This window comes from Thermothelomyces thermophilus, chromosome 5, assembly GCF_000226095.1.
Source record: "Thermothelomyces thermophilus ATCC 42464 chromosome 5, complete sequence".
NCBI classification, from domain to species: domain Eukaryota; kingdom Fungi; phylum Ascomycota; class Sordariomycetes; order Sordariales; family Chaetomiaceae; genus Thermothelomyces; species Thermothelomyces thermophilus.
The window spans coordinates 3,942,901-3,965,022 of record NC_016476.1 but is presented as its reverse complement, the minus strand read 5'-3'; the positions used below and the strand labels follow the sequence as shown (position 1 = coordinate 3,965,022).

General features: G+C 58.0%; 11 protein-coding genes across 11 annotated transcripts; 6 read left to right on the top strand and 5 right to left on the bottom strand.

Moving 5' to 3' along the window:
• Nucleotides 1–128: 128 nt before the first annotated feature.
• Nucleotides 129–890, bottom strand: MYCTH_2309543 (uncharacterized protein). The gene is made up of 2 exons (XM_003665564.1): nucleotides 729–890; nucleotides 129–654 (listed from the first exon to the last, which is right to left on the bottom strand). Exon 2 carries the CDS (start codon nucleotides 425–427, stop codon nucleotides 191–193), a length of 237 nt encoding a protein of 78 aa, XP_003665612.1. The 5' UTR covers nucleotides 428–654; nucleotides 729–890; the 3' UTR covers nucleotides 129–190.
• A 106-nt stretch (nucleotides 891–996) lies between these two features.
• MYCTH_2144983 (uncharacterized protein) lies at nucleotides 997–4,761 on the top strand (the record flags this gene model as incomplete). Its single annotated transcript, XM_003665563.1, has 8 exons — nucleotides 997–1,161; nucleotides 1,371–1,589; nucleotides 1,778–1,849; nucleotides 1,879–1,947; nucleotides 2,045–2,130; nucleotides 2,326–2,777; nucleotides 3,007–3,212; nucleotides 3,298–4,761. 8 exons carry the CDS (start codon nucleotides 997–999, stop codon nucleotides 4,759–4,761), a joined length of 2,733 nt encoding a protein of 910 aa, XP_003665611.1.
• A 1,713-nt stretch (nucleotides 4,762–6,474) lies between these two features.
• Nucleotides 6,475–6,939, top strand: MYCTH_2129459 (uncharacterized protein; the record flags this gene model as incomplete). Its single annotated transcript, XM_003665562.1, has 2 exons — nucleotides 6,475–6,698; nucleotides 6,882–6,939. 2 exons carry the CDS (start codon nucleotides 6,475–6,477, stop codon nucleotides 6,937–6,939), a joined length of 282 nt encoding a protein of 93 aa, XP_003665610.1.
• A 320-nt stretch (nucleotides 6,940–7,259) lies between these two features.
• On the top strand, nucleotides 7,260–8,286 carry MYCTH_2309542 (uncharacterized protein). The gene is made up of 2 exons (XM_003665561.1): nucleotides 7,260–7,739; nucleotides 7,814–8,286. The coding sequence occupies exons 1-2, from the start codon at nucleotides 7,506–7,508 to the stop codon at nucleotides 8,168–8,170; spliced, it is 591 nt and encodes a 196-aa protein (XP_003665609.1). The 5' UTR covers nucleotides 7,260–7,505; the 3' UTR covers nucleotides 8,171–8,286.
• Nucleotides 8,287–9,218: 932 nt separating this feature from the next.
• MYCTH_2309539 (uncharacterized protein) lies at nucleotides 9,219–10,014 on the bottom strand. Its single transcript, XM_003665560.1, has 3 exons — nucleotides 9,836–10,014; nucleotides 9,357–9,672; nucleotides 9,219–9,286 (listed from the first exon to the last, which is right to left on the bottom strand). Exons 1-2 carry the CDS (start codon nucleotides 9,988–9,990, stop codon nucleotides 9,438–9,440), a joined length of 390 nt encoding a protein of 129 aa, XP_003665608.1. The 5' UTR covers nucleotides 9,991–10,014; the 3' UTR covers nucleotides 9,219–9,286; nucleotides 9,357–9,437.
• Nucleotides 10,015–11,584: 1,570 nt separating this feature from the next.
• MYCTH_2309536 (uncharacterized protein) lies at nucleotides 11,585–12,957 on the top strand. The gene is made up of 5 exons (XM_003665559.1): nucleotides 11,585–11,734; nucleotides 11,824–11,844; nucleotides 11,927–12,058; nucleotides 12,135–12,282; nucleotides 12,390–12,957. The coding sequence occupies exons 1-5, from the start codon at nucleotides 11,632–11,634 to the stop codon at nucleotides 12,889–12,891; spliced, it is 906 nt and encodes a 301-aa protein (XP_003665607.1). The 5' UTR covers nucleotides 11,585–11,631; the 3' UTR covers nucleotides 12,892–12,957.
• A 65-nt stretch (nucleotides 12,958–13,022) lies between these two features.
• Nucleotides 13,023–13,782, bottom strand: MYCTH_2309533 (uncharacterized protein). The gene is made up of 3 exons (XM_003665558.1): nucleotides 13,656–13,782; nucleotides 13,391–13,594; nucleotides 13,023–13,328 (listed from the first exon to the last, which is right to left on the bottom strand). Exons 1-3 carry the CDS (start codon nucleotides 13,674–13,676, stop codon nucleotides 13,185–13,187), a joined length of 369 nt encoding a protein of 122 aa, XP_003665606.1. The 5' UTR covers nucleotides 13,677–13,782; the 3' UTR covers nucleotides 13,023–13,184.
• A 163-nt stretch (nucleotides 13,783–13,945) lies between these two features.
• MYCTH_2309531 (uncharacterized protein) lies at nucleotides 13,946–15,633 on the top strand. The gene is made up of 3 exons (XM_003665557.1): nucleotides 13,946–14,267; nucleotides 14,337–14,753; nucleotides 14,832–15,633. Exons 1-3 carry the CDS (start codon nucleotides 14,247–14,249, stop codon nucleotides 15,411–15,413), a joined length of 1,020 nt encoding a protein of 339 aa, XP_003665605.1. The 5' UTR covers nucleotides 13,946–14,246; the 3' UTR covers nucleotides 15,414–15,633.
• Nucleotides 15,634–15,832: 199 nt separating this feature from the next.
• Nucleotides 15,833–17,131, top strand: MYCTH_2140326 (uncharacterized protein). The gene is made up of 2 exons (XM_003665556.1): nucleotides 15,833–16,224; nucleotides 16,338–17,131. The coding sequence occupies exons 1-2, from the start codon at nucleotides 16,123–16,125 to the stop codon at nucleotides 16,950–16,952; spliced, it is 717 nt and encodes a 238-aa protein (XP_003665604.1). The 5' UTR covers nucleotides 15,833–16,122; the 3' UTR covers nucleotides 16,953–17,131.
• MYCTH_2309528 (uncharacterized protein) lies at nucleotides 17,129–17,909 on the bottom strand. The gene has a single exon (XM_003665555.1). It carries the CDS (start codon nucleotides 17,843–17,845, stop codon nucleotides 17,231–17,233), a length of 615 nt encoding a protein of 204 aa, XP_003665603.1. The 5' UTR covers nucleotides 17,846–17,909; the 3' UTR covers nucleotides 17,129–17,230.
• Nucleotides 17,910–19,349: 1,440 nt separating this feature from the next.
• Nucleotides 19,350–21,245, bottom strand: MYCTH_10175 (uncharacterized protein; the record flags this gene model as incomplete). Its single annotated transcript, XM_003665554.1, has 1 exon — nucleotides 19,350–21,245. A coding segment is annotated over one exon (1,896 nt), but the record flags the coding sequence as incomplete, so codon positions are not given.
• Between the last annotated feature and the right edge of the window lie 877 nt (nucleotides 21,246–22,122).

Genomic DNA, 22,122 nt, shown 5'->3' with positions numbered 1-22,122 from the left:
CTCACGACGGACGACCCCTGCGTTCTTGATGTAATTAAAGATTCCGTGAGCTGCAAAGACTACACTGTGCATGTTGCCCAAGGCCATGCTATAGTAAAGAACGACATAACTATATATCAAGCAGACACCTTAGAGACGTTCCTCAGCGTCTTTGTGCCCAGTTGTTCCTGTTGTTTTGCCCCTTCCATCCTCACCGGTCCCCTTGTCCCCTACACTGCTTGCACGCAAAATGCGTGAGTTGCACAGAGGCATAATCACTGAATGAGACTTGTGATCGATCATGGGGATACGTCCGCACCGCCTCTGTGTTGCGCCTGAGGTTCTCCGGGGCCTGCTTCCCGACCACCTTCACCCACAGCGAGATGAGTGCTGTCGCCGAGACGCATCCCGGCGTGAGCTTCACCCCCGAGTGTGGCCTCAACACCATGATCTCCGCTTTTTGGTATCGACAGTGTGTGCCAGTCGACAGCGGCCTGACGAGCCTCGCACACACAATTCAATAATCCCGAGCGAAAAATTGGCGATTCCTTCTCCCATTAATTCCAAACTTCGTCGTCTTTCTTCGACCGTCTTGCAACCTCATGGTCTTATGGACGAAGCAGCCTGGAGCGGATACAATCCATATTCTCGCCTTGTCATCCTCGATCGGATTCCCTTCGGTCTGTTAGCATCGTTCAACTGCTCCAGGTTGATCGAGGCGACCAGGCTCTCTTTGCTCTCCTACCCACCGCTTCCCTGTACTTTCATTTGACCGCACAATCATCCTGGCCAAATACGCTGACCCCAGGACAAATCCGGCACTTTACTTTCCTCGCAAACATCCAGCACGCGTCCTTTTCGCTCCTCCGGCTTTCCTTCGAACCATATCAAGGTCTGCCGACCAGCCAAACCAGGTGAACCGCCAGCGAGCCAGTCGTCCTCAGCTAGCCTGCTTGTACAACATTGTTCCTTCCATTGGAACAATCGACCGAGAGGATTCCAAAGTCAGCCGCCATCATGAGTTCCACCAGTACTCAGCTGCCAGTTCGGCCGAGCACGCGCGGTGCTCAGGCTGATCGACCTCCTCAATCTTCATCTCCGTCCCACGACTCCGATTCCAGTGACGGCAGCAAGTACTCGGACTTGATGTCCGAGTCTCCCGAGACTCCGACCCCGGCTCCGGTAAGTAGACTGGACTTGCTTCGTTACCCTTGATTATTGTCGGTCCGAGGCAGAATACATGACGGAGCAACATCATGCTCGTCGTCGCCGAGCAGGGACATATTCCCCTGCGTTAATTATAGGACGGCCCTGCCTCTTTGCCAGCGAACGTCTTCTTGCCATAATTAATCACGCCGACGCACGGAACCTGAGTAGCTGACAGCCAACAGAGATGCAGCGAGCCAAGCGCCCAGCCGGCCATCGAACCCCTCTCTGACAGCGCGGCCTCACCAGTGCCGGCAGCACCCAGCAGACCTGTCCGGAGGCGCTTGTTTCCCGACGCCCCCAGCAGCGGAGATCGGACGCGGCCGTTTCTTCCGGTGAGATCGGAGCCCCGTGCTGCTGCTGCCGCCGACTCTACGGCTCCGTCTTCATCCGGGTGGTACACTGTAAGTTTCTTGTTTCGATGAATGGGAAATGTAAAAAAAGAAAAAAAAAAAGAGGAGAAAAAAACAAGAATACGAAGAAGAAGAGAAGAGAGAAGAGAATGAAAGAACGAAACAAAACAAGTCTGAGGTCTCCTGTTCTGCATTTAAAGCCCCCTTCCCTTGACGTCGCTAATGTTTTCTGGACACAGTCGGCCACTTTTGTGGGCGCGGACCCGCCTCGCTCGACGCTTCTTCCCGGGTCCGTCACGACTCCGGCAGATGTAAGTGCAGACATGCGTGTGGTTCCCAGTTCTGGCTCTCGTGGTGGTCGTGGTGGCGGTCGTGCGGGTGCGAGTGTTTGGGTTGCGGTGTCGAATCGGTAGGTCCGCTTTCCTTTCTCTCCATTGTTTCTTCTTTCCTTCTTGTTCCGTTTGTCATTGTTTGACAGGGATGGTCATTATTGGGAACAATTTGAGTCCCGAGAACTCCTGTCGGGACCACGTGGCGGTACTCTGGGGGTACTTCACCAGACACTGGTCCTGGGCGGAGTGCCGGGTAGTCGGTGTGGTAGGAGAGCGGGAGGGCGATTGTGTCTGGAGTCCGCTTGTTGTTCCCAAAGTCAGTCCTTTGACGACCGTGCCCCTTTTTCCTCCATTGTTGTCGGTCTGGACTTTCTGTCATGACCATTGACTCGGCTGTCTGTTCGAACACCACCTTTGTTTTATCCCTGATACTGACGTTTGTTTTGCCAACACAGATCGACGGCCCCTGGATGGCACGAGGAGGGTGGCGCGCCGAGGGAAGGGCCCGGCCCACGGAGGCAGGAGGGTTTTGTGCAGTGGACCAACCCGGTGCCCGAGAGTCCCTTCGTGATGCGAGAGGGAGCAAGGGGTGCCCACGGGCGCGGTCCCTTCGCCGAGCGCCCCCCGACCCCTCCGCGTCCGCCTCGGCCGGTTTGCCCCCTCTTGCCCTCCGACGGGTACGCGGTCCCCCCCTCGCGCGGATGGGTTGAGTCGACCGTCATCGACCGGTCGAACCCATACGCCGCCTTTCTCCGTGCCAACAAGGAGGTGCTCGCTGGAAACGCCTCCAACGGCGCCGGTCTCTCGCGGACGGGGGCAGCCAATGGCGCGGATGGGGAGACGGCGGGCATGACTTGGGATAAAGCCCACCGCGCGGCCATGGCTGATCCAGCCTACCTCCCTCCCGGTCACCCTCGCCCGGGAAACACTGGCAGCCAGCCGATGGCGCGCGGAGCTCGCCCTCTTTCCAATTCCGCCCCGTATTCTGCCAGCCGGCGCGGCCGTTCTTCCTCGGAATTAACGAGAACAATGGCACCGCGAAACGGTTTCGACCCGACCGCCGCGCAGTTTTCTTCTCACAACTCCGGAAACGCGACGACTTTCTTCCCTCCTTTCACTTCCACCACACTGCCCAGCGGCTTCTTCCATCTCCCGGAGCAACCAGACAATTCTCTTATCGACCCTGCGTTATCCCACCGCTCTCCCCAACAACCTGTTCTCCCTGACCCAAATGGCGCAAAATAATTCTTCTGAAATCACCTTGCGCAAGTTGGAGCCCGCAATGGCTCGTCAACTGGTCGAGAACGCGCAGTCGGTCGAGTACCAGCTGCTGCAGCGCAAGGTCCGCACCCGAGACGACGAGAGAGACGCCGAGATGAGATTTGATGAGGACAATTATTAACTTAACTTGGGAAAAAAAAACGTAGATCTCCGAGAACGCCCGCGCTGGTACCCAAGGGTCAGCCGACAACAAGACCACGATGGACAACGTAAGCACCGTTGCCCATCTGGATCCTGACTCGGATGAGGATGCCTTCGGGTACTCCGACACCGAGCAGGACGACCAAGACAACGGCAACGGACACGAGATTCCCGAGGCGGCCGATGCCATCGCGTATTACCCAACGCATGGCGATAATAATAGCGACCAATTCTCTCAAGAAATTGTCGAGGAGGCTTATGAAGGCCAATATTACGACGATCACGACCTCGACAACATTATCAACGACAACGCGGCCATCATCCAAAACGACGACCCTCAAAACGGCGCAATCACGCCGGGCGAAAACAGCAGCTTTGGCTGGGATGTTGCGCCGACCCCCCACATCCCCGACGTCGACCCCATCCACATGTACAACCCCTTCTACAACCCGGCCGCCGCCTACTGGAGCACCTTCCCAGACGGGCCCTACGTGGACGAGTTCGGCGTCGTGACGGCAGGGCGCCCGATGGTCAGCCTCCATAGCGACCCTCCGCTGCCGACCTTCGACACGGACCCGTTCCTCCCCTTCGCCCCCTGGCGCGTCAACCAGCTGCCCGCCTTCCAGCCCGAGACCGCCCACCGCGTCCTCACCGTGCCGGCCGCCTACCTGCCGTGCCTGGGCAGCCTCTACCCGGACGCCACCTTCCTCGTCTCGCGCCACCCGGCCTCGGCCAACTTCACCATCCGCCTCAAGGGCGCCGCCCTGGCCTCCTCCGTCGCCCTGCACTTCCCCCACCTGACCGACCCGTCTCGCTTGATGACGAGGACCCGGTCGGTCGCCGCCACTACCACCACCACCACCAACAGCAACAACAACAACAGCAACGGCAGCGAGGGCGATGACGACGACAACGACAACGACAACGCCGACGACAACGTCGAGATCGACACGGGCGACAAGTACGTCGTCGCGCTCGTCCAGCGCGACTGGCCGGTCGGGGGCGTCGGCTTCCTGCCCAACACGCCGTCGGCGGCCGAGTTCGTCGACGCCCTGCGCGGGGCCTTCGACGTGCTGCCGGCCGGGCAGGAGGTGTTCTACTTCCTGTCCTGCGACGTCGCCCTTGCCGGGGGTTCCGGCGGAACCGGGCGGGGCGTGTACGTCTGCCGCGCGTACGAGGGCCGCAGGGGCCCCCAGGACGGCCGCATCGTCGACGCCTGGCTCCGCTGCCAGGGCGCCCGCGGCGTGCCCCAGGACGACCTGGGCAGGGACGTGCTCGCGCGCATGGGCGAGGCCTGGGTCGAGCCCGACCGCGGGTCGTCCAGGGCGCCTGCTGCTGCTGCTGCTGCTGCTGCGGCGGCGGCGGCGGCGGCGGCGGCGGCGGCGAGGGGAAGGCGGGGAGGGCCGAGGAGGAGGGGTGTGGGGGTGGAATACGACGACGAGGGTGACGACGACAATTACGAGGGTTAGGTGGACGAGGGGTGAGTGGGGGGTTTTCGGGTTGACTTCTGTAGTGATAGTTACCTGCTCGCTTAGCAATGGGATGTGATTCGTTGCCGGTTCATCGGTCAGGTTTGGTTGCATGGGTGATTGCCTTCCATACAACTGTAGGTTGGGAGCTACAGTGTGTTCGAGTTAATTAGGGTCTGGTGTTCGGTAGATACCCAGAAGACACTGTTGTTTTGTTGTTAATTTATTTATTTTAGTATTTTTTTTTCCTCTTCTTGCTTCCAACTTTGTGTTTGGGATAGTTAACGCGAGGTCTTTCTCATCCCGTTCGGATCTTTTGGACCTGTTGGCCTAATAATTATTATGGGAAGTTATCGGAACCAAAACGGAGAACCGGCTCCCGAGGATGGTAGGCTATAAGAGCGCCCAAGCCCGGCCACAAAAGTTGAGCTTTTCAATCTCTCAAACCAGGGGCCGCCGACCATCCAACACGAGTGCTTTCCTATTCCCCTGTCTTTAGTATTTGCGTCACGCTTCGCCAACGATGTAAATCGATGTATGTACGGATTACATGCATCCCATTGCAAGTTGCCAACCCTTCTCGCAACAGTTCGCTATCCATGCAAGCAGGTGCGTGTTTGGTCCCCACGTGGTTCCCGACGTGTCGCTCACGGTTCCCTGCTGGTTAGCTAAGGTAGCAAAAGCGTTCAACAGCTGCAGATACTTCTCGCATCATCATAATCGAAAGCACAGCACTGGCAATCCTCGGTCCCGAAATCATTCCCATCACGATCGAAGGATCGCAGCCGGTTCCTGCTACATTCCTCCAACACTCCAGAGATACCTAGGCCTACTCCGCGAGCGTGTATGTCGGGAAAAAATGGGAACACCAGTGTTTAAACATCGAAGTTTCCAAAAGTGAAGAAAGTGTGAGCAGGTAAGCCGTTTTCTCGCCGCACTCCGGTCGACCATCTCTACCGCGCCATGTACGGTTCTTTGCCGCTCTTAGCTCTTTCCTATGGTGGTACAGCCCCAAACAGCAGTTTTGCTTGCCAGCTCCGATGCTGACACGCTCTACCTGGTCAATTGCGGGCGCGACATCTCGCGCTGCAATCCCCAGACGCACTCTTGGCAGATTGTTGTATGTCAATCCATCATGAATAGCGCTCACCTGCTCCTTGCATACTTACTGACTGCTTCTTGAATACAGAAACTTTCTACGTAATCGGCGTGTAGTCTCTGCAAAACGGGAATGGTCTCTTAACGACAATCAGCTGTTGCACCGCCAATGTCAACAACTACACCTGCTGGGACCACAAGGGCTAGAGTGAACCTTGCTGACGTAAATCGCCATCAAATTGCGTCTCGACTCGAACGCCCGGTGCCGGGTACCCTACACGTAGTCTGATTTTGAACAGGAAAGAAAACAAAATAAGAGAGAAAGAAAGAAACCTCTGCTCTTATCCTGGGAGGAGGCTGACATATTGACACAATCCTGAGTGCAACTGGGTCGTTAATGATTACAAAGACCCCGATTGCTTCCGCGATGACAGCCGCCAATTACCTTAGTAGAGAGCATATTCTAGTGTTCGGACACCTGCAACCTGACGTAATTACGACTTGTGGCATGGCCAATGCTACGAAGCAACTACCACGAACTGAGACCCCAAATCAACAATCTTGTGTAGCTATTGAATCACTCGATCCCGTCCACCCGATATCAGCTTCGTCAGCATGAGTCTCAACACCAACCAGCTTGATCCACGCCAGCGCCCTCCGAAGGCTGTGGCCACGGCCATCGGCGCCGGAGTAGAGGGCGAACACCGTGGGCCTCGGGTGAGCCACAGGCAAAGCGCCAAGGGGGGCCCGGCCAACATCATCGCCAAGGTCTCTGGCTGTGTTCTTGGCGGGAAGCGGGAGGATGACGGGCTCTACTTCACCAATAACAACAGCCTTATGTGATGTGCTTGATATTGCAAGTTCATGTCTCGGGGATAGTGGCGTACTTTGGTAACGTACCTAATTTGCCAACCGTGTTCCGTACTTGTCACAATCCAGCGTCATAAAAACTAATTACCGGACTGTGAGGGTTCCATGAGTACCAGCGGTTTCAACCACCTGCCCCGACGTCAAAACCGCAGGCAGTTCCAAAAGCCGAGCAATATAGTGCCAGTTCCTTTCATATTTGACGAGATGTAAAAAGTCATGTTGCAATACCCCTAGTACGGCAGTTGTCGCGGTGGCACCCCCCCCTGAAACCCTGTTTCCCCCAAACCGGGCCCGCTCCATAATAACTTACAGCTAAGATGTTAATGGAGGTGATGCCCCGTCTGTGAGATCTTGTGGATCGACATCCGGAGCTTTTCCACCGGAAGGGGTGGACTAGTAGGTTAATTACTCGAGACCGCCAGCTGGGGTGTGTAGTTAAGTGGTGATGTCATCCTCGATCCGCGACGATCAACTACATCATGCTTCTACCCTCCCGAGCCTACTTTTTAGCGTGCTTTCATTTTGGTTACCTTGGATCTAAGTAGTGCACTTTGAGCCTGGCCGTTTAGATTTCGCCGTTTATTAATCCCCTCCGTCGGTGGTCTGCCCAACTCGCCTCTTCTCCCTTCTCATTCACTTACACCGCCACTAGACCCCGTCTTACACATATGTTCCGGTTGCGCCCTGTTATCTCTGCACCTGTCAGACCAGCTTTTCAGTCGCACATTCATCTCACAGCACGCCAATTAGCAGCAACTCGCTTCAACACTGCCGCCATGTCGACCATCTCGGACGCTATCACCAAGGACCACCGCGAGTTGGAGCAGTACTACAACGAGATCACCAATTCAAATGACCATGATCACCAAGAGCGCTTCGGCAACCAGTTCACCTGGGAACTGGCTCGCCACAGCGTAGCCGAGGAGCTGATCGTCTATCCCGCCTTTGAAAAGCACATGGGCGACAGGGGACACAAGATGGCCGAGTCGGACCGCAAGGAACACCACCGGGTACGAACGCGCAGATTGAGCAATTCATTATCGAATTGCCTTTGCAAGACCCCTGCTAACACACCCCGGTCCAGGTCAAGGAGCTGCTCAAGCAGTTCCAGAACATGAAGCCGCAGCAGCCCGACTACATCCCGAAGCTCAAGGAGCTCTGGGGCGTGCTGTCGGCGCACATCGAGGAGGAGGAGCACAGCGACCTGCCGGCGCTCGAGTCGGCGCTGACCATGGCGCGGGAGGCCGGCGAGTCGGAGAAGATGGCCAAGAAGTTCGGCATGACCAAGGCGTTCGTGCCCTCCCGCAGCCACCCCAGCGCCGGCGAGAACCCTTACTTCGAGTCGGCCCTCGGCCTGCTGGCCGCCCCGATCGACCACATCGCCGACATCTTTAGGAAGTTCCCGGAGCAGAAGGTCAGCCCGGATCCGAGTACCAAGTGAAGAGGGAAATAGGGGCTCTGTTTGACCCAGCTACTCCGGCGTTGTAACTGTTAATTATGTATTAAATTACTGTATTTATTATCATATCTTCAATAATTGACTCTTTTGCAGGCCTGATACGACGTGTTGATGATGATGGCATCCTGGGACTTGTCTCATGTGAACGGTGTCATAACTAGTGAGCTGTCAGACCTACGACAAGCATCATGAAAAGGTATCATAAACACTAATAACGGGAACTTAGACGCCGGGGGGGGGGGGTTAAGATGTCGACGTTGTAGCTTGGTTCTATCGCAGACTTTATCTTTTTCTCACTGCGTTTTGTGAGGCGTGTCGAGGTGCCTTCCCTTCAGAGGTACGCAAGCCCGGACTCTCATCAACCGGGGAGAAGTTTTACGGTTGGCCAGTCGGCAGGCGGGGTGGTGACACAGGCGGCTGGGGCGGCTCTCAGAAAATCGTACACGGTGGTCGCATATGCAAATATCTGATTGTATGTAATTACCCGCCTTCCACTGATCGACTCTGTCTTGTAATTATGACACCAAATTCGTCTCCGCTATCTATTAGTTGATGCACGCGGGCAGGCTGGATACTGAAATACCGAGCTACGTACCAGAGTTAATCAATCACCAAGATGGGGTCCAAACACCTTGAGAATCCACACCGCTTTCTTTCTTTCAGCCATGGATGCGTGTCCTTGGAAATGGTATGGGGCCTCGAGTTCCGCTAACCCCCGCAGCCTACAACCGTCTCCGCGTCCCCAGCGGTGCCCCGTTTGAACTGAGACCTTCCCGTTCCAGTAGCCCAGCGACGCGCGGCGGCGACTTCACCGCGGGCTCGAGTACCTCTCGCATGGCGAGGATCTGGACAGACGGAGGCGGCCGCCCGGATCCCCGCTGATCATCGACCCGCAGCTGAAACGTGCGGCGGAGACCTTTGACATACCCATCTCGTCGCGACTGGTCTGCGCCCTCCTGAGCGTGGTCCTCCTGCAGGAGGAAGGGCTCCTGGACAACTTCAAGGTGAAGAGAGTCAGCCCCGGCATCTCTACGCTGGTGGGCTCGTTCCGCAACAAGGAGAACGCCGAGGTTGCCAGGGTTGCCATGGCGCAGGATTCTTGGATCAAGAGGTTAGAGGTCGCGTTCGGACTCTTTCGCCGCAAAGATGCTTTTCATGGAGAGCTTACGAAGGCTTTGCGGCTGCGACACAAAACGTAGCCTATTATCCGTTAACCCCTGCAATCATCATCTTCGATTTCTAAACACCTTCAAAGCTGCGTCGCAAGTTCAGGATGGTCTTGGAGGTAAGCCTTCTCCTGCGCTAGCAGGTCTTCTCCCCATCTCAGTCGTTGTCTAATTCTTTGAACGAGCATGGCTTGGTATTTCTCCTCTCCGAACGTATTCTTGAACTCCTCGTCGGTGTAACCTGATGAGGTCCGCGCACCGTTGAAGGGGAAGTGTCGGAGGTAATGGGTCACTTTAGGATTGAGAGGCATCTCAATACTAATAATTAATGGACAGAATTAGCAAATTAGCAAGGCTATCAGAGACTGGAGCGGTAGATAGTCACAGCCGTTTCCCATCCCATTTGTATATAGTCGTGGACACATCTTGTGAGTCGATCGGGCCGTTATCCACAAGGATATAGACCCGGTTATTGTCGTACCGATACTGGCCTAAGGACTGGAGACGATCCTGAGCTTCGTCAAACGGTCTGTGCCAGACATGTTTGCAGATTATGTTCGCCATTGTCGTACGTCGTTCTTTCGGGTCGCCCGGAATGTCTTGGGAATGGCACTGGACGAGGATGCGTGTAGCCATGGTAGACAATGCTTCGGCGGTAGGTGGGTTGAAATTGGAAATGCTCTTCACACTAAAGGAGGGACAGCCGCCCTGTTTTAATTATCGGTGAAGAACCCTGTCGTTTTGTACAGTACGGGATAATGAGTACTGTGCCCGGTATCTGTACGTCCGTACAGCCACGTGCCTCCGCAATTCTCCTGTCCAGTTAACTAGCAATGCAAGTAATAGGGGACAAAACGATTCCCGGTGAATGACTCCCGATCCCCTCCACGGTTAGGTATTTGAATCTGGAGTAGGATATGCACATTCTGGACACTTGTCGTTCTGCCCGTCTGTCCTTGTTGAACTGTTGGAACACTGATCCTGGCCATGCTCATCACATTCCTCCCAGCGCGTAAAGACTATATGGCCGCATGGGGTGTGGTGATACCAGACCTGGATACATATCTTCCAAATAAGATCTCGCAAAGTTTAGTACATTAGCTGTTCGAGTAGGAGCGGGGATCTTTCCTACCTGTGCAGGCGTCTGGGAGGTTTTAAGTCATAACGACGCTTGGCATGGTTGGCCTTTCTCGGAGAGATGGGATATCTGTTTGAGAGATGTGGTGTTCAGAGGCGGTGCCACGTCCGGGATGAATTCGGAGGGCTTATCTACCTAATATATACGTTTGCTGCTTCCCCTAACCGTGAATGGAACTCGGAGCATCAATTCGCCAAAAACGGGCATGCTTCACGAGAGATACGGTGCGGGGTAACCGGCCCGAAGACGACCCGGACTGGGAGGGCTCTGGACAGAGCAGAGTGCAATTGGGGAGATGTAATTAAGTTCATGACCTTTTGCTCGCAAATACCCAATTGTTAACTGCTGCTTTGAAACTTCCAGTTTGCTACGATGGCTACCAAGCTATTCGTATCCTAACCGCTGCCCAAAATGGATGGATTATGAGCCCGCTCCGAGGTTCCGAGTCTTGACATCGTCCTTGATAGCCCCATCGCGTATTTCCTTCGCTCAGTCTCCAGCGTTTGGAGGATTGCTCTCCCTCCGAGCGTCCCATTGTAGCAAGCACGGTAGCGGGTCAGATCAGGCCTCAATCCTCACTGGGCGATTTAATTAATTTCCAGGGAGCCATTAGGCGACGCTAATAGAGCCGGGAAACCTGCTATAGATATATAGCGCTCATTTCTTTCATTTTTAGGTAGCCTATAAGGCATTTTATTAAACCTTCAAAGCTACCGCTATAGAGCCTCTCACCATTGATCGAGCTTTTTAGTTCAAGCTTAGTATGTTACGGTTTCATTGCTCCTAAACATAAAGGAGAGGAAGAGTGAAGTTGTTACTACGGAATATAATCTAGTCTGATATGTTAGCGTTAGAATCGCAGTATATTCTTTTGTACTGATGCGTCTTCTTTGTGTACAGTACCTAGTAGTGGCTGGTCTTTGAATCCACTGAGTTTCGGCGCTATGGTCCTGAGGCGTCGAAGAAGGAACGGAGTACGGAGTACGGAGGTACGAATGTAACGTAAATTGCATCATCGGCTCTGGTACCTCGGTCCCCGCTATCGGTTCTTGGCGCGACGAACCCCGGGCCAAAAAGACTTGAAATCGGACCCTTGCTCTTTCCCCGACAACCGCAGCCCACAATACCACACTCCCACAATGTCGTCTGCGCCGGCCAAACAAGACGCGCACCCGGCTGTCAAGGGCCCCAGCGCCCTGCGGTCCGTCCTCGCCGGCGCCACAGCCGGCGCCGTCGAGATTGGTAAGTCGTTGTCACCTGGAGCAGGAGCAGGAACAGGAAGAAGTCACAAAGTCAGTCACGCGCACTCGGCTAACAGAGGCATGCGGCAGCCATCACATATCCGGCCGAATGTACGCTACCCGCTCCCGGTCCCCGGAGGGCCAATTGATATCGGAACGACAGTCTATTGACAGTTCTCGCGCGATACCATAGTCGCCAAGACACGAACACAACTCAACCGCAGGCTAGCCGAGGGCAAAAAGTTACCATGGCCGCCATTCGGCAGGCAGTGGTATGCCGGGTGCACGACGCTGATCATTGGCAACTCGGCCAAGGCGGGCATCCGTAGGTCCTCTGCCATTGCGATGTGATGCGATAATACAAGGACTACATGCAGGGCGGGCTAATTGCGGGATTGCAGGATTCGTCGCCTTTGACCAGTACAAGAAGCTGCTGGCCGACGCGGACGGCAAGATGTCGGGCCCACGGACCGTCCTGGCTGGGTTCGGTGCCGGCGTGACCGAATCCCTCCTCGCCGTCACGCCGACAGAAAGCATCAAGACCACGCTGTAGGCTCTTCCTTTTGCTATCTATCGCGGTTTCATATTATTTGCGCCCTCGAGAATCACGTCCACTAACCCTCGTCCTTCCCGCGACCTCCCTCCCCCCCAACCAGTATCGACGACCGCAAATCCGCCAACCCTCGCATGCGCGGATTTCTGCACGCCGTACCCATCATCGCGCGCGAGCGCGGCATCCGCGGCTTCTTCCAGGGCTTCGTCCCGACGACGGCGCGCCAGGCGGCCAACAGCGCGACCCGCTTCAGCTCCTACACGGCCCTCAAGCAGCTGGCCGAGGGCTACACGGCGCCGGGGGAGAAGCTGGGCTCCGTCGCCACCTTCGCCATCGGCGGCCTCGCCGGCCTCATCACCGTCTACGTCACCCAGCCGCTCGACACCATCAAGACGCGCATGCAGAGCATCGAGGCCCGCACCACCTACGGAAACTCGTTCCGCTGCGCCGCCATCATCTTCAAGCAGGAAGGCCTCTTCACCTTCTGGAGCGGCGCCCTCCCCCGCCTGGCCAGGCTCATCATGAGCGGCGGCATCGTCTTCACCATGTACGAGAAGAGCATGGAGATCTTTGATCGGCTGGATCCGGAGAAGAAGTATATCTGAACAGGAGAAGTGAAAATCCGAATATGAATCCGGACGGGAGCCAAACTGGTTGGCGTCTTGGACTTTGCAGGTGTGGGTTCGTGCGTGTTTGTGTGTGTGTGTGCTGATGTGGTTCCAGCGGCCGCGTGTGTTTTACCCCGGCATCTCAGGGACTAGACAAAAGGCAGGATTGTACAATTTGGGACGAGGAGAAAGAGACCTTATGTGCCGCTGCCCTCCTTTTTTGCTTCCAACTCCGAACGCCGTGACCATGCAGGTTGCGTATCGTATAATATCCAACACCCGGCGGCTGGTCATGTGAAACGGATCATGCCGCTCAGTCTCTTTGCTAACCTCCCCAACCACGACCGGTGTGGTGCCTCCTCGAGCTCCTTGAGTAGGTCCTTGTAGTATGTCGGGTTGCTTCGGGGCTCGAACAGCTTCTCGGGCGCGCGATACTGTCCTTCGTTAGCTTTTGCCGCCTTTGGGAGGGGGATCGGCTAGAGGTCCGCCCGCCTACCCTATTCTTGTACCGGTCCTGGAGCAGCGAGTAAAGGGCGTTGGCCTGTTTGAGGTCGGCTTGCTCCTGCGTAGCGCCCCCCGTCGACGGTGCTAATGCAGTCTTCTGCAGGCGCTTGGCGAGCACATCCTGCAACTGGCAATCGGGTCGGAGGGCGTCCTTGGGCCAGCGCGTCAGCGCGCCCCGGAAGTGGTTTGCCGCGACCTTAACAATGGTGGTCAGTGGGAAATCGCCCGGCCACGAGGCTTGGTTTTGTAAAGCTTACATTCCTTGCTGCGCCAGACATGGTTGCGGTGCCTTCGTCTGGCTTTGTCTGGAACCTTGCTGGCGGCAACTGGCCAAAATCTCCGGTCTGGCCGCAGGCGCAATTGACTGCGCACCATCGGGTGGGTCTCGCTCATTGCGGGCATTCTTTGCCCGGCAATGGTTGGCCATGCCTCACAGCGCCCTGTGCAATCCTCCAGGGATGTGGGTCCGACCATGTGAGGCAGCCGCTGTTGTCTTGGCACAAGGGCAATCTTGGTCAGCCGCCACCACTTGCAGCCAGCAGTTGATCAACTGGACGCTCGCTCCCAGGATGCGTTCCATCATTCATCGTCTCTTAGGAGGAACCCCTTAGTGCAGACCTCCAGACAAGGCTGCGCGCCTGATTTTCTGTTACGCTCTCTGTCCCTCGAGGCCCGACGCCGAATTTCCTATTCGCTCTCATTTCTTTTCTCCTCCTCCCCTCCCAGCGAAACACTCCACTCCCGAAGCCGCCATTTCCCATCGCCTGAGCGCTTGGGCTCATATCGCCGATCAATCGAGGGGATCCCGACACCCCTGATTCTCGCCGACTCATCGCACGCCTGTCAACATGTCGGGCCGGTACGAGCGGGTAGGCACACTTTTGGCGATGATATCGATGGACAAACTTCGATCGGGAGGGAGACTGACGAGATGACAGATTAACGCCCAGGACGACGAACCCGAAACACCAACGGCCCCTTTGCCAAGGCCGACATACCCGATCCCCAACTCGCCGCCGCCATCCTTCCGCTCTCGCGCCTCGTCACGAGAACGACAGAATAGCGTTAACCCCGACCTCGCCGATGCGTTTGACGCCGATGGAGACGAGAGCGACGACGAGACGGATGATAGGCAGCGCCTAGTCCGCGGCAACTCGACGCCATCATTCAACAGCGCGACTCAGGCGGGGGACGCATCACAATCAGCGAGCCAGTCTACGCAACCAACACGGCCAGTAGGGGCCGCTCCGACCACGACCAGGGTATACGGCAGTGGCATTCAGTCAGATGGCGTGTTCTCGAACCTGTCCGCGAAACCCGAGACGGGCGATGCCGAGAAGGAAGAACTGCCTCCGGTGCGTTGACCCCCCCAACCCCCCCCCCCCCAAACGAACGCTTGATCTAGGGCCCTTCCCATGCTAACGTGTCTCTAGTCCTATGAACAAGCAGCTGCCGACCAAGCCCCTCCCTACTGGGAGACGACGATCCTGGCGCCGGGCCTCGGCGGCCCCGACGACGTGTTCATCGACGGCCTTCCCGTTGGCTCTTTCTTTGGCTTCGTCTGGAACGCCATGATCTCGATGGCCTTTCAATTCGTCGGTTTCCTCCTCACCTACCTCCTGCACTCGACCCATGCGGCCAAGAACGGTTCACGTGCCGGTCTGGGCATCACCCTGATCCAGTACGGATTCATGATGAAGAGCGCCCCGCCTGGGTCCGGCTCCGGGGGTGGTGCACCCTCCGACATGGACGGAGAGGGGTACGCGACACCGGTGAATCCAAACTCACACGACTTCGACGCAGGCGACGTCCAGGGAGGTGACAGTGTCGACGACATCACGGGGACCGATTGGGCGGCTTATATTTTGATGATTGTGGGCTGGTTTATCCTGATTCGGGCGGTCAGCGACTACTTGAAGGTGCGGAGGCATGAACAGCTGGTGTTGCAGAGCCCGGATCGGGGCCTCGGCGTCCCGATCATTGCCACGGGAGAGAACCCTGAGAGAATGGTGTAGCGGATGTGCTTGGGTCTTTGGTTTGTTGGCATTATCAGTTCGGCGCGAGGGATACGCAACGGCGTTTGGGTGCCTCGAAGGGGATGGGATTGGTTTCAAAGTCATCATAAATCAGGCTCTGCTCAGCCTTTTCACACTCATATCGCCGTACAGCAGTTCATAATATCACACCCCAATGTGACGGTTAGCGTAGAAATCTCCTGATTTTTTTTCCCCGATAAACCTTATCGCCATAAAGTATCATCAGGTGGTTTTTAGTATGACAGCTCCAAGGTCCCTTGTGGTAACTCAAGCTTCTGAAATACGAGCGGGGTGGGTTGCGGGGCAGTGGTTCCTCCCCTCATTCATTCATCTTTAGGCACGGGATTACATCAGACCCAACGTCAAGCCATCATCACAAAAGGGATTACGTACAGACGAGACGATCACGATAGTTCCGTCTGTTGGGGTTTAGTCCTCACTGAGCTTTTCATTCTCGCACAACACATCAACGCCTGGCTTCTTTCCCCGTCTTTACCATTTCGGCTCTCTGCGCACTCATCGCGATAACACACAAACAACACTGGCCAACCGAAAGCTAATCCTGCCCCTAATCCTAGGAAGCCTCCCGCTTTCGCGCCTGTGCAGCTTTAGAGCGGGTACTCTTCCCACGCCGACTTCGGCTTTTCACACTTGCCCATCCCTACCGGCTCAGCATCCCATCGTCAATATGGCCTGGCGCAGCTCGGGTGCGTCTAACAGGGACCTAATCGAGAATCTCTGGCGGAACAGGCTCATTACCCACCCCGAAGTGAAAGAAGCCTTCCTCAAAGTGTGTTGCTACCCATCCCCCTCGATGCTACTTTTTTTTTTTTCCCTCCTTTCTTTCCAGCAATGCTCTCCTCAGCTTGTGGGGCTATAAATTGATGATGCAATAATATACAGGTCGACCGCGCGCACTACGCGCCATCGTTTCCTTATGACGACTCGCCCCAGCCCATCGGCCACAGCGCCACCATCTCGGCACCGCACATGCACGCGTCCGCGGTAGAGCACCTGCTGCCGTACCTGGTGCCGTCCTCGTCGTCGCCCGAGCGGCCGGCCCCGCGCGTGCTGGACATCGGGTCCGGGTCCGGGTACCTGACGGCGGTGATGGCGGAGCTGGTCGGGGAGCGCGGGGTGGTGGTCGGGGTGGAGCACATCAACGCCCTGCGGGAGCTCGGGGAGCGCAACGTGGCCAAGTCGGAGCGGGGCCGGGAGCTGCTGCAGAGCGGCCGGATCCGCTTCCGGGTCGGGGACGGCCGGAAGGGCTGGGTGGAACCCGGCGAGGAAGCGGCCAAGTGGGACGCGATCCACGTCGGCGCCGCCGCCGCCGAGGTCCACGCCAGCCTGCTCGACCAGCTCAACGCGCCCGGCCGCATGTTCATCCCCGTCGACGACGACGGCGGCGGCTGGAGCCAGCACGTCTGGTGCGTGGACAAGGACGAGAAGGGCGAGGTGACCAGGAAGAAGCTGTTTGGGGTCCGCTATGTCCCGTTGACGGACGCACCGAAGGAGTGAGGCGTGCCGTTCAGGAGGACGGCGGCGGAAGGTGGAGAGAAAAAGGGAGTAAGACAGACGGTCGCCAGGTCTCATTCTTGGGAGGGTTGGTTGGTTGAGCTGGTGTGGATCTTCTACCTAGGTGCTCTGTAAACTTTATTTAATAATACTTCGAGGGCGTTGACGCCACTAGCATGACGAAGAGCTTAATACACGACTCGGGAGATCGGTGACGTTTCTCGTCTTCAATTTCTCGTGTCCCTTTTCGAGCGAGAAGAGAAAACAAAACCGTTCAATGCTCACAAAACCCACTCGTAATCCGGCAAGGTCGCTTCTCCCCCTTTTCTAAACGCACCGGCAGACGAAATCCGGCCGAGCCCCAGCAAGCCCGATCGCGAGAGGAAGGACAGCATGCGATTCCGGAGCCAGAGCCCCAACGCGGTCTGCGGCATCAGCATCAGCAGGTCGTGTACGAGTTTGGGCTCCCGATGGTTCTTCTCGGCCACGAGGCGCCACATCCGCTCCTCGTACGCCCTCAGCGCGCCCTCCACATCGACCGCACCCTCACCCTCACCCTCGCCCGCGCGCCTCGCCACCTCCCCGGCCAGGACGTACGCCCCCGCCAGCGCGAGGCTGGTGCCCAGCCCATCCCCGTCGCCCCGGACGCGTACCCGGCGTCGCCTCGCCCACCAGCGCCACCCGGCCCCGCGCCAGCGCCAGCGCCAGCGCCGGCGCCCGCACCTGCGCCATCTCGCTCGCGTACAGGTCCGGCCCCCCCCGCTAGCAGCTCCGACGCGATCTCGGGACACTTCCCGGCCGGGTTCGTCGGGCCCGGAGGCGGCCGGGAGCTGCGCGGCTACGAACGCGCGGAGGGCCGCGTCGCCTTGGCGCTGGGCCTCGCGGAAGGGGCGCATGGGGTTTTTGTTTTTGTTGTCGTCGTCGTCGTCGTCGTATGGGGTGTTGTTTCTTCCGCGCGCCTTGTTGGGCGCGCGGTAGCGGCGCAGGATGGTAACCTGGGTGGTGGTGTCCGGCTGCGGGTGGGGGCCGAGGGCGACGAAGAGGCCTCCCGCCCCGGGCGTTGAAGGCTTGGGCCGTCCGGGAGCCGGCGAGGAGGTCGCGCGGGATGCGGAAGTAGAGGGACCGCGCGTGGTCGCGCGGGGAGCAGCCGAGCGCGAGGGCGCGGGTGCGCGAGCCCGCGCCGTCGGCGGCCAAAACGAGGTCGTATTCCTGAGTCGGGAGGCGGCCGTTTGCGAACGTGACCGTGACGGGGCCGGATGCGGCAGCCGTGTCGGAGAAGGACGAGGAAGGGGGGGGGGGTTGGCGAGAGGGAGGCGATCTGCTCGCCAAAGACGTAGGTGATGTTGGGGTTCGGCTCGGTCATGTCGAAGAGGATCCGGGCGAGGTCGCCCCGGAGGATTTCGTACTCGGACACGAGCGATTGCTGGTCTGGGTTCCCCGAGGCGCCGATGGTGGCGTATGGGCGGCCGCGGGTGTCGACGAAGCTGATGCCGTCCATGGGCACCGTTTTGGAGCGAACCGCGGCCTCAAATCCGGGCATCTTGCACATGACGGACACGCCGACGGTGCGGATGTCGACGTTTTGGCCATTGGTGTGCAGATGAGGAAACCGCTCTACGATAGGGACACGGGCGCCGGCGTTGGCCAGCCAGTAGGCGGCCGTCGGACCGGCTATCGAGGCGTCTGCGACGAGGACGCGCAGCTGTTCGCGTCTAGACATTTCCTTCGAACTCGACACCGCTGTCGGAACAACCTGGATTGTTTTCCTAAGTTTGCTCAGGGGTATTTCGTCATTGTCGGAAACCAAAGAATAATTAGACGAATCCGAAATCTCCAGGCCCTTGGGAGGTTGGCTCACTTATACAAATCCTGTCCGACATCACACACCGCGACCCCGGGTACAAGGGCCCGGATGCTACCGGCACAGATGAGCTTCGCACTTACCGGACGAGACGGGGGCTCCAAGTAAAGGTTTTGTGTTCTCCAACGTCCGGGTGATAATCTCATCTTGATCGGCCGATGAACAGTCCGAGCCCCTGACCAATCACAGAACCCAGTCGCAACCAAGATCTCGGACTTTGTGTTAGCAACGCATCTCCCTTGTGGTTCTTACACACCACATGCAGATGCTAATGGTCATCACTGCCAATTGCTCAATCCCTCGTCGCCTTGGACAAACGTATCCCAAAATGCCCAGTCCACCTCTTCTGCTCCGAAAGCGGGACCCGGGTTAGGGGTGACGTTCCCATGCGTGCCGCTCGGTGACGGATCCGTAGCTAATATCTCCGGGCCCTCACTCATCTGCAAGACGGCAGACGCACGGTCACTTTCGCTAGGCAGGGCACTCCCGTTCCCATCAGTGCCGTTCCCTTGCTTGGCGAGGGCTTTATCTCTGACCTTCCGCAGTGCCGTTATGAAGTCGGGCTCGGCTGTTGTCGCCTTGGTCGACGGGCGCGCCTCCCAGGCCTGGAGCGCCAGGCGCCCGAGGGCCGCGAACAGAGCTGGCTTGGGCCGGGGGAGGTCGCCGTGGTATCGGGACATGACCTCGATGCGGTCCCAGACGGTGTCGGCTTCTTGGTCGGAGAACATGCGCCGGCGCTTGAGGAAGACGTTGGAAAGGACGAAGATGAACGAGTCCCACGTGCCCCAGAGGAAGAAGGACTCGGCGTGCCAGCGGTACTTCTTGAGGCCGTCGTGGGTGCACACGGCCGCATTGGTGTCGAGTATCTTGAGGGCCAGCTGGAACGCCTCCCGGACGTCGGCCTCGGTGGCCTGGGGGCTGGCCGTCCGGGGCAGCCGGATCCGCAGCCGCATGGCCGCGATGCCGCAGCGCGCCATGCAGACAGTCAGGTAGTGGAGCGGGTCGATTACGTCGCAGTAGCGGATGTGCTTCTCCTCCATCTCGCTCTCGGCCCGGTTGACGGCCTGCTCGGCGTCGTCAGCATTGTCAAAGCGCCCCGGGCTGGGCCGGGAGCCGCCGCCGCCGCCGCCGCCGCCGCCGCCCTTTTGGGACATCATGGCCTGCTCGACTATGGCGTTTCCGAGGCGGAAGCGGGACAGACAGACCATCATGTCGGTAGGCCCTTGCTGCTCGGCCGGCGCCTTCGTCATGCCGGGACCGATTTGGTCGTCGTTGACGTTGAGGGGCAGCCGCGTATCCCAGGTCTCCCACGTGGTCGGGAGCGTAGTGACGCCCATGCCGGCCATCTGGCCGGCCTTGGCGTCGAGCGGCATGAGATGGTAGAAGAGCCGGCGGCGCATCTCGACCTCGAACGGCGGCAGGCCGAACTTTTCACCGTCCCTGTGCAGGCCGATGCGCTGGGCAATGCGGACGGCGACACCCGTGAGGGCCCAGTAAGTGTGCGCGTCGAAGGAGCTCCGCGAGGCCAGGAGAAACATGACGAGCGCTTGTAGGACGGGCAGCTTGGCTGTCTTGAGAAAGGAGGCGTTGGCGAGCGCCTGCCGCGTCGCGAAGTGGTACCGCCGGAGCAGGGCGGCGCGGGATTGACCCAGCTTGGACAGGGCATCCTCTTCGGTCATGGCGAAGAGGGCGAAGTGGTAGATGGCAAAGAGGAGGCACTCCTCAGACTTGGACGCCGCCGACGGATCCCTGCTGACCCGCTCGACCATGGCGCCGGTGGACGGAACGTGTAAGATCCTGCACAGGGGCTCGACCCTCTCGGCATAGGTGGCCCACAGCAGCATGACTTCCTCGTGCGTCGGGTGGTACGGCGCGAGGTTCAGTCGGGGACCGCCAGCCAACGCTACGGACACGGGATCCGAGGGGAATCCAAACCCGACTTCGCTGCGGGCCGGCGCTGCCTCGTCTTCCGCCTTCTCCTCCTCCCCTTCTTCCTCGTCGCCGTCGGGGACGCCTTGGATCTGGTGCTCCTCGAGGTCCTGCCAGAGCTTGCCGTTCAAGTACAGATAGCCCGAGTCCCCCTCCGAGGGCAGTAATTTTCCCGCCTTGGAACCTTCTGGCTCGTCCCAGAGCAGGGTTATCGGCTCCCGCGCGGGTCCCTCGGCAGCCGCGGTTAGGGCGGCCTCCGGGTCCAGCAAGCCGTGCTCGCAGAGGATGCGCTCGTAGCGTGCCAGCCGCTCCAGCACGTCCTCGCTCGGTTTCCGCTTCCGCGTCCGCGGGCGAGGTGGCTCATAGCCGCAGCTGAGCTTGCTTTTGCGGCAGCTCGAGCACGTCGGGGCCGCCTTGTCGCATTTTACCTTGCGCTTCGTGCATGCTTGGCATGCATATCCCATTCTCGGAGGGTTCGAAGAATTCTGTGAATGTACATCGCTGCTGATACCGCTGATGCCGCTGACTCCCGATGAATCTTGGTCATTATTATTATTAATAGGCAGTCTAGGAGTAATGGCAATTGGTCGAGCCGGAAGTGTCGAAGCCGTCGCGGTCGTCGGGTTCGATGAAGCCATCGCTAATTAACTTCCAACTTGTAATAAGCCTGATGAATCTCGGCGTGTGAAAAAAATTCGGTGCTGTAATACCTATGTACGGAGTAGTATCCGTACGGAGGAATCCGTAGTTCAGGCTTCATGCGTGCGCAGCTGAATGCACGTGCATAGCGGCCAATCATCGTCGAGCAGCTCCAAACGAGCCCCAGTCCCCGGTTTTACCCAAACTTCATTTCCATCATCCTACTGCTTCTTGTCCGCTGAGCACAGCCGGATAGAAGAAGGCTTAGCACCTCGACGGGATGGCCATGCCCAACCAAAGCGATGGCGCCCCATTCGGCCGCCGTCAGTCGGCCTGGTTACCTCGGCGGCGCAGAGAATGGTCGGTCGAGACGAAACCGTCTCATCATTCTTGACGCGGTCCGCGATCGCGACCCCTACTATGACAACCCCCATGTAGTTAAACAAGACTCTGAGCCCTAACATATTAATTAACCCTACACCGGCCGCCCCTTCAGGTCCGTAAAGTTTTGTCGGCGGTGTCGCTGTGGCCGGCGATCGATAACCAAGTTTTGGGAATGGCCTCGGCGGGCAAGATATGAAACGCTATTATATCCATTAGTGTATCGGATCTTTGGGGTAGGCTATCTTGATGAGCGGTTTCAGGCCAGCAAGAGCTTGGGCGACGATCTGTGGTAGGTCATCATCACGGCGACGAGCTATATTGGAGGCAGGCATGTTGGGTTACATACCCCTTTGGCGATCC